Source organism: Fundulus heteroclitus, chromosome 2, assembly GCF_011125445.2.
Source record: "Fundulus heteroclitus isolate FHET01 chromosome 2, MU-UCD_Fhet_4.1, whole genome shotgun sequence".
NCBI classification, from domain to species: domain Eukaryota; kingdom Metazoa; phylum Chordata; class Actinopteri; order Cyprinodontiformes; family Fundulidae; genus Fundulus; species Fundulus heteroclitus.
In genome coordinates, this window is record NC_046362.1 from 31,022,303 (window position 1) to 31,032,450 (window position 10,148).

Genomic DNA, 10,148 nt, shown 5'->3' on the forward strand with positions numbered 1-10,148 from the left:
ATGAGGAGAGCCCGCCTGCCCCCGCCCATCCTCACGACCTTCTACAGAAGCACCATAGAGAGTATTCTGACTAGCTGTCTCTCTGTGTGGTGTGGAGGCTGCAGTGCCTCCGACTGGAAGAACGTGAGGAGAGTGGTGAGGACAGCAGAAGGGATCATCGGGGCTCCTCTTCCCTCCATTAAAGACATTTTATCGCAGCGCTGTGTGTCTCGAGCCCGTAACATCATCAGGGACCCCTCACACCCCCACCATAGACTATTCTCCCTGCTGCCCTCTGAAAAGAGGTTCCGCAGCATCCGCTGCAGGTCCACCAGGTTCTGCAAAAGCTTTTTCCCTGCTGCCATCAGACTGTTGAACTGCTAAACTGCTGAAGTATAAAAACGGACTGTGTACCATACTCGACTCGCTGATTTGCACATTTGCACATTTGCATCGTATCCTGCAAAATTGCTGCCGCACCTTACCCAGAAACGTACTGCAAAACTGTTTACAATGCAAGTGTCTACTTTTAAATCACTGCAGCTCCTTACTGCATATTTGTTTACATTTGTTTTACATTGTTTCGATTTTCATCTGCCTACTGTTCACTGCTGCACTTTATCCGGAAGTCATTTGAAACTATCCTGTAAGTGACTGCGATTTATCACTGCACTTTATCCTGTACTGTAATTCACTGTCAGGTATCCTGTAGAGTTACTGCAATCTTTCTGAGCTGTGTGAAAACGAAATTTCGTTCTGTATGCACTCTGTGTATACAAAATGACAATAAAGAAAGTCTCTAAAGGCCCGTTTACACTACACTTTTTTAACCGAGCCGAGACCAGTCCGAGCTCGGTAACCGAGATAACTCTTGTGTGTAAATGGTCAGCAGACTGAACCAGACCGCGCTAACGATAACCGGACCGCGCTAACTGCAGACCAGTTCATCACCAGGTCTCGGACTGGTTTTTTTTAGCCCGGTTCCCTGATAACGAGGAGCGCATGAGCAGACCGCGTCATGCCCTTACAGTCAGCTGACTGTCAGCGGGTTTTCCGGCGTGTCTGGCTGCACGTCCCGATTCACGCTCCATTCAGACAAATTTCAGACATTCATAATAATACTAGCTTCCTTACCGTGCCACACGGTTTCCAGTGATGACTCTGCTTATGAACCTCAGCGTCTGTTGTTGTTTCCCGCGTCTGTAAATCCTTATTAGACGTTCATTTGTCTTATCCACGTCCCAAAAGCCGAATCTGTCTAAGGGCCTTTCAGACAGGAAGCGATTTGCGCTGCGCTTGCCGCGGGGTTCACCGCAGCGCATTTGCGGTTTCTATGGCAACGCGTACATTCGTCACGGCGCGGCGCGCGAAGCGGTGCGCTGCGCTGTGCTTGCGCTTTGCTCGACGCAGCGATAAACCGCCCTGGCGCGGCGCAAGCCATTGAAAAGAATGGGTTTCACAGCGCAGCAGTGCGGTCGTCGCAGCCTGTCTGAAAGGCCCATAACAATAACATCCTGAATGTGACGGGTGCCGCCATTTTGATTTGCTCGGTCCCGCCTTCAATCCCAGAGAGCGGTAGTAACGCAGATCGCCACTAGGAGGCGAGGAGCAACCAAGGAACCATAACCGAGATAACTCCTGTGTGTGTAAACGGCTGCATTTATCTCAGTTAACTGGACCAAGCTAGGACCGGTCTCGGCATGGCTCGGTTTTTAGGTGTAGTGTAAACGGGCCTAAAGTCTCTTCTTCTTCTTCTTCTTCTTCTTTTTGTTTTATGGCGGTTGGCAAACAACTTTCAGGTGCATTACCGCCACCTTCTGGACTGGAGTATGAACCAGATGTCTAATCCCTATAATCTCCCTATTAGACCTGTTTTCCTAAGAAACCTAAACACAGATTTAAAAACCACATCTCCAGAAGATTTTTGTAGCAGATCTCTAATATTTAATTTAACTTTATTCCTATTTAACTCTTCTACTAATTCCTCTCTTTCTAGATTATATTTATTACATTCCATAAAAATATGTATAACTGTTTCCAACTTTCCACAAAAATTACATAACCCCGTACTATGTTTATTTATTATTTTCAAAGTACTATTCAACCCTACATGTCCAAATCTTAATCTAGATATAATATCTTCCTCTTGTTTATTCCTATTTTCTTTTCTACACTCCCCCACTTTTTTTGAATATTATAATAAAACCTTGCCTTCTTTTCACCCTCCCATTTTTCCTGCCACTTCTTTTTGTAATATATTTTACTTATACTCCTTATCTCATTTTTACTATATTTACCTTCCAGTTCGACTTCATTTCTCTTACTCGCTCTCTTTGCAAATGTATCTGCTAATTCATTTCCAACTATTCCGGTATGAGCCGGAATCCAAATAAATTTAACAGTAGATCCATTTTTTCCCATTTTACGTATTGATTTATTTATATCTATCAGAATGTCTTGTCTTGCTTCCGACTCTTGTTCCATAATACTTATTAATGCACTACTTGAATCAGAACAAATTAACACTTTCTTTTCGCTTAATTCTTCACTCCATTTTAACGCCATTGAAATAGCCAGTAACTCTCCTGTGTATACATTCAAACTATCCATTAATCTTTTATTTTCCATAATGTTTAAATCTGGAATTATAAATGCTATCCCTACTCATTTACCATCTTTGATGCATCTGTATATATTTGTAAGTATTCTCCATATACCCTTCTTATGTATCTTTCCACCTCTCCTTCTACCGTTTGTCTTCCTTCTTCCAACAATGTTAAATCAACTTTTATCTCTTTTTGTATCCAAGGCGGATTACATGAAAAATCCACGACCGGGCTAATTAAACATTGATTTAATCCTATTTCCTTTATTTCTTTATTTATTATCCATCCAAAACTATTTATTTTTACATTCTTAACACTTTCTTGGCATGGTTGTAATATATTATTTATAGGATAACTTTTTTTATGCCCTTTTACTTTTGCCCAAAACCCTACTCCTAATTGTTTCCTTCTTAACTCCAATGGCATTTCCCCCATTTCTACCTGTAGTGCTGACACTGGTGTCGTCTTCATTGCCCCACAGCAAATTCTTAACGCTTGATACTGTATTTTATCTATTTCTTTTAATAAGTTATTTGAGGCAGAATTATATACCACACATCCATAATCTATAACCGATCTAATAAGTCCAATATATAATATTTTCAAAGTTTTCCTACCTGCTCCCCATTCTTTGCCTCTTAAACACCTCATGATATTTAATATTTTTTTACTTCTCTCTATTATTTTACTAATATGTATTTTCCATGTAAGCGTTTTATCGAACCATAAACCTAAATATTTGAATTTATCTACCCTTTCTACTTCCTTATCATACATTTTTAATTTTATATTAGCACCTACCTTCCTCTTAGTGAAGTTAACAAATTTAGATTTTGAACTTGAAATTCGAAATCCCCACTCTAATGCCCAATCTTCTACTTTACCTAACGCTTCTTGCATTTTATAATTTATAAATTTTATATTTCTTCCCCGTTTCCAAATAAGACCATCATCCGCATATAAAGTCATTCCAAACTTACCTTCGATTTTACTAAAAATATCATTAATCATTATTATAAATAACATTGGACTTATAATACTACCTTGAGGAGTGCCATTTTCAGTTAAATATTTTGAACTTACCTCATTTCCTATTTTAACTCTTATACTTCTATCAGTTAAAAAATCTTTAATCCAATTATAAATTTTACCTCTTAACCCTACTTGTCTAATTTTAATCAATAAACCTTCCTTCCATAACATGTCATATGCCTTCTCAATATCCAAGAACACTGCCATTAAAACTTCTTTATTCACCTGTGCTTTTCTGATTTCATGTTCAAGCTGTACCATAGGATCTGTTGTACTTCTTCCTTTCCTGAAGCCATATTGATATGATTTTATTTTTCCTCTCGATTCTAAGAAATACATTAATCTATTATTCACCATCCTCTCCATTACTTTTCCAACACAAGATGTTAAAGCTATTGGCCTGTAACTTTCAGTTAACTGAGGATCCTTACCTGGTTTACAGATAGGAATAATAATTGATTCTTTCCACTTATCTGGCAAAGTTCCTTCTTCCCATATTTTATTATATAATTTTAGTAAAACTAATTTACTCCTTTCACTCAAGTTTTTAAGCATAACATAATTTATTTGGTCCTCCCCTGGTGTTGAATTTTTTGTATTCTTTAATGCTTTATTTAACTCTGTCATTGAAAACTTCATATTTATATTATCAATATCAACCATTTCCTCATTTATCCTTTCATTATATTTCCTCATCGTTAATTCTCTTCCTTCTTTCTCTTCTTTACTAAGATTTTCATTACTTTGCACTTTAGCTAAAACTTTTACTAATAATTCTACCTTATCTTTATCTTCTCTAAGTCTCTAAGTCTAAGTCTCAATAAATTGCCATTCCGATCTATACTCCTCAACACTTGGCGGCGGTAATGCGCACCAATAAAACTCAAGAAGAAGAGGAAAAACAAGCTCTGATTGGCTCTTCTGTCCTGGCGCCAATAACAAGGAAGTGTAATGGCAGCGCTGTGAGAGCGGAGAGAGGTTCACTGGTATTATTCCATTAACTGTTTGTGTTTGGTGTCACGTTTAAAGACATGGACACACAGTCGTATTTCCCCGTAACTCCTGGCGTGGGGATGGAGGAGAATTTTCTGTCTCTCGACGACATTTTGCTCTCGCAGGAGAGGCTACCTGTCCGGACGGAGTGCGTCTTCCCACGGCTTGGATTCCTGGAGAAGTCGAGTGACTCACAGGACATTGCGGAGGTCAGTGCGCTTCCCTGCATTAAAAACTACAATAATTCCTCACAGAGCACGTATCTCTATATCACTGCCTGTCAGATCTTTTTCCCTAAAAGTTAATGAGGTTTATATGGACCTTCTAGTGGAATGCAACTAAACGTCTCGCCAATCTCTAGTCAGCATTTTAGTGTTTAACAGTTTTTAGTCGATTTTAACTAAATATTGGTTGTCTGGTAAATGCATTTTGGGTGTTTAAGATTAAATACGACTCATTTGTATATTCGGCGCACATTTGGTATGATTTTACGTTATATTTATTATCAAAACACAGCTTATTTGGACAGCGAAATAAAATTTGGGCTATCTAGATATTGAAAAAGTAAGTATAACATTGAAAACAAATGAAGTGAAAAAATTAAACTAGGTATATGTTATATATTACGGTCGTGGTACTTAAACGTTTTAATTTTTATTAAAGATGCACCGAGATAAACCGATCTTTAAAATATTATTTGAGATCATCAGTCAGTTCTTATCTTGGCAACTTTTTTTTAAACGACTAAAGTACATAAATAGAAGTTGTTGCATGTTATTTGATCAAAATAGGTTTTGCATCCAAAGCAAAGGAATTACAACTATTTATTTAGAAAAATATATTTTATTTGTTTACCATAGTGCTATGTTGGTTTGAATAGTTTGTTCTCACCTTTAATTTTCAAATTTGCATATTATATTTATCCAGGTTATCTTTGACACAAAGTTTGTTTGATTTGAAACATGTAAAGGTGACAAAATATGATAAAATAGCTATATAGCAAAATACCATTTGACAACAAAAGCTGTTGATGGTTAAAGTACTGATAAAAAGTAGAAGTAAGAATGATAATCTTTGTTTTACTGATTTTTTTTTATTTTATTTTTTGCAAAATTGACAAGTTTATAGAAGAGGTAAATATGAAGCTTTAAATAAAACATTCATCCATCCAGTTTCTCACATGTCTATCCCTTGTGGGGTCGCGATGGGCGCTGGTGCCTATCGCCAGCTGTCAATGTGCGAGAGGCAGGGTTAATTAAAACATCAAAAAATTAAATCTTAAAGTTAAATGTCTACAGACGTTTAACTTTAAGCCTTCAAATTCCAGATCCTTACTGTTTTGTCTTTTTGAGTGTTTCTTAAATCTAACGTGCCTCCATGACAGTGGATCAAATATTTAGCACTGTAGCTTAGTAGATAGAAGGTCAAAGGTTAAAATTTTGTCTAGGGGAGCATTTGCCTGCTTTTTCTGTGTATGTCTGAGTCTTTCTTCCTGACACTCCAACCATCCAAAACATACAAATTAAGATAATTGGGGACCGAGTTGGCTTTGGTTATCAGTTCTGTGTATCTGTTTGATGGACTCAAGGTGTACCCTGCTTCTTGCCCATGACAACAAAGGTTTTGGGGGTATAATGTGGTCTGTTTTGTGCTGATGAAGCTGTGAATGTAAATAACAACGGACCTGCTCAGGGGCGGTCAGCTTTGTTGCTTTGCTCCAAAACGACCAGAACAGAAAACAGGTTGTCTTTCTACGTAGGTTATTTTCCAAATATGGTTGTAGCCAATCAGGGTGAAGTCGACTTGGTAAGGCAAGGCAAGGCAAATTTATTTATTTAGCAAAATTCAGTACAGAGACAATACAAAGTGCTTTTATGTTATATTTATTTTTGGTAGAGCTGCATATCATTACCCCTCCCAACCCTTTTACTGAGGAGGGACATTTGGCCTGACAAAACAACAAATCGATGTCATTTTTTTTAAATTAAATTCTTTGGACAATTGATATATGCAGCAATATCAACTACATGTAATGGTTTATACAGTGATGTCATGGCACCTTTAACTGCAGTGAAAGACTTCAACCTCCCTTTAATCCAGCTCAGAAATAAGCCAGTGTTGAAAATGAATAGTCTGACATCTTTAATGGTTAGAAAACTTCTAAAGGTTTTTGCATTTGACTTGTTTTCCCACACAAACACATCAGCGTAAACTAGGGAACGAGGCACACCAATACAACCCCACCCAATCTAAGGGCTCTTTCTTTCCTTTCAGGGTACAAAGATGGAGTTTCCTCTGTGGCTCTCCAAGGGTCTGTATGAGAAGAAGAGGAAGGTGCTGTCTGTAGAGCTTCCCAAAGTGTACAAAGAGGGCTGGAGGACCGTGTTCACAGCTGACCCAAACGTGGTGGACCTGCATAAGATGGGGCCCTACTACTACGGCCTGGGATCCCAGATGCTCCACTTTGACAACCCAGAAAACCCTGACATCGCAAAGACTCTGTTGCAGGTAAAGGAAGATAGGAGGACCCTGCAGCTGTTGCTGGGGCGGATCGGTTTATGAAAGTAACCCACACTGGTCAACAATAAACACGTTTAATTAGACACGTGTCCTTGGTGCACAGATTAGACGTTTCCAGGGTTCCTTTTCATCTAAAACAAGGCGGCACGTCTCTGCAGATTAATGGCAACATTGTGCCTGATGTTTAGGTGCAAAGACAAACCTGTTCACCTCTCATGAAAGCAGAAACTAATACGTTTCTTCATTAAATGAGCATTTAACAAGAGTACACAGGGGCGAGCTTTATTAGCTGCCAACAACAGCTGGCATCTTAATTTTTCAGTCTGAGTGCAGGCAGTGTATGAACAATTTGTGTTCAATTTAACCCGCAATTAGACATTTGGGTCAGATTTTAAAAGGTGGGATACTAAACACAGTGTTTTATGAAATAAGTGGTTTGTCCTCAAAAAGCTTATAAAGGATAATGATTATATGAGAGTAGTAGCTCAGATGTTTGCTGTTTTTCTAAACTATAAACATCAGAAGGCAGCGTTACTGACCGTTGCCGCCACTAGAGGGCGCAGCGATCTCAAACAAAAGCATGCTGCACTGCTGCTTGTATCACTGTTACACACCTGTCATAATTTGTATTACTTTCTACATTATACATACATAATGAAGACATCAAACTGATTACTCAAACGTGTGTAGAATTATGTAGCAAACGAAACATTGTGAAAAACATCTTTTATTTTTTTTAGATTCTTCAAAGTAACCCCTCTTTGCTTTGATTACTGCTCTTCGAAGAGTTGCAAGAGGTAGTTATGAATATTAAGAGAAACCGGTGAATGAGAAGATGTCCAAACTTTTCAGGTGTTCTTCCTTCTGTGATAGGATGCTGCCTGTCGATAGATGTCCTCGCGCCTAAATATTTCCCAGTCAGCTGTCAGTGGTATCATAACAGCGGGAAAAGGTTGGGAACGAGAGCAGCTCAGCCGTGACACGGTCGGCCATGTAGCCTGACAGAGGCGCATAGTGTGCAGACACAACTGGACTTTTTACCAGAGTTTGAAGATGTTTCGCTTCCCATCCAGAAAGCTTTCTCAATTCAAAATGTCTGGAGTAGTGTTGAGTTCCAAGCTTTATAGTACTGCCCAACAAAGGCCTTGTAATGGCTTAGATAACATGCAAATTAAACCGAAACAGGTCCACTCCCTTAGTAATGGGGAGTCGTTAAGGTCATTGTTGGCCTGCAAGTAGTGTGCAGAGGTCTCCATCTTTCTGCAGAGTCAATCGCTACAAGACCTCCAAACTTCTGAAAAAAATCTTTTTATTATGAAAATTCATTTTAAAGCATATGTGGAACTATAAACAGTGAAAAAAAAAATCAACAACCAAGTCCTCCTGTTTACATGAAGGAAATAAATCAACATCAATCGAAGACGTGCTCACTTCTCTTGAAGTTCGTCAACACCCTGGTGGAAATTATTTATTTCTCTCCAGTAAAGTCCAGCTTCTCAATGTCCCAGAAAGTTCTTAAGTGATTCAAAGTAATTATTATACTTACAAAGTATAAAAATTACCAATTAATTCCTCTACATTCAGACACATACTTCATGGTGGTTCCATGGCTGAGCAGCTGCATCCCAGCCGTACGTCACCAGGTGCAAAGCCTCGGGTGTAGTGGTGTAAAGCCCGCTGCCACAGGACTCTGGAGCAGTGGAGGCGCCTTCTCTGGAGTGATCCATCGCACTTCTCCATCTGGAAATCTGATGGACGAGTCTGGGTTTGGCGTTTGCCACGAGAACCGTACTTGTCTGAGTGCATCTTGCCAAGTGTAAAGTTTGGTGGACGGGGTTCTGGTGTGGGGTCGTTCTCAGGAGCTGGGCTTGGCCCCTTGCTTCCATGAAAGGGACTCTGAATGTTACAGCAGGCGAAGGCGTTTCGGTAAATGTAATGTTCCCAACATCGTGGGAACAGTTTGGAGATGACCCCCCCCCCCCCCCCCCCCCTCCTCCTCTTCCAACATGACTAAGCACCAAGACATGGACGAGAGAGAGTGGTGAGGTTGACTTTGACTGACCTGCACAGCCTTGGCCTCAATTTTTCATTATACCAACCATGATTTAATAAATTTGATTTTACTTTGAGGTACCATCGCCACCTTCCACACTGTCGAGTTTTAAGCTTTTGACAGCATTGACTGAAGGTGAGAAATTTTACAGTTCACCGCCGGTTCACCTGCTGTCAAAAAAAAACATGGCCAAACGTTGGATTAAAAATCCGTAACTGCAACCCTCTGACCTTTTTTCTGCGTCCATCTTTCCCCGTTTACACTGTCCTCCCTCCAGACGTTCATCGGCCGCTTCAGACGGACAATGGACTCCTCCCAAAACGCCTACAACGAGGACACATCTGTGCTGGTGGGACGGCTGGACTGCTTGGAGAAGGTTCTGTTCAGGTCCGGTCAGAACGGCCTGAACGGCTTCCAGAGCTGGGAGAAGGGTCAGGCCTCGCAGCTCACCGCCTCTGGCCTGGTCCTCAACTACCGCAAGAGGAAGCTTGTCGACGTTCAGCCGTGACCGTCGCCCGGTCGTATCAGAGCAACAGACTCTATTGTGTATAAATCTTGTTTTTATGTGTGATTATAAATAAAAGGTTCACTGTTTCCTTTTTTCCATTTGATCAAAACGTTGTAGTTTGTCCTAAAAAGATTCCAGCTTGGGCAAAACTTCCTCAGCGACTAAAACGGTGGATGATAAAGCCGAGCCTTCCTTCTTCAACCAGCCTCTGCTGCATCTGTCGCCTCACGGTTGTGACAGACTAATGATGTCAGTCCAGATGTTTGCCGCTGCAGTGGTTCCCATCAGAAGCTGTTCAAAAGTAAACATTTGGTGTCTGTCCTAATGGTTCCCAGTTAGATGTGATGGAGAAGCCACAAAACACGATTTTTCTTATATTTTTCAGCTTAGAGCAATGGTGAAATATTCAGCCCACGTAAGCTGCAGGACAACACGGCTGAGCCTGAGCTGTGCATCT

The 10,148-nt window shown here is 40.1% G+C and overlaps 1 protein-coding gene across 1 annotated transcript; it reads left to right on the top strand.

Moving 5' to 3' along the window:
* Positions 1-4,530: 4,530 nt before the first annotated feature.
* gins3 (GINS complex subunit 3) lies at positions 4,531-9,789 on the top strand. Its single transcript, XM_012867494.3, has 3 exons — positions 4,531-4,819; positions 6,885-7,118; positions 9,461-9,789. Exons 1-3 carry the CDS (start codon positions 4,649-4,651, stop codon positions 9,689-9,691), a joined length of 636 nt encoding a protein of 211 aa, XP_012722948.2. The 5' UTR covers positions 4,531-4,648; the 3' UTR covers positions 9,692-9,789.
* Positions 9,790-10,148: the final 359 nt, after the last annotated feature.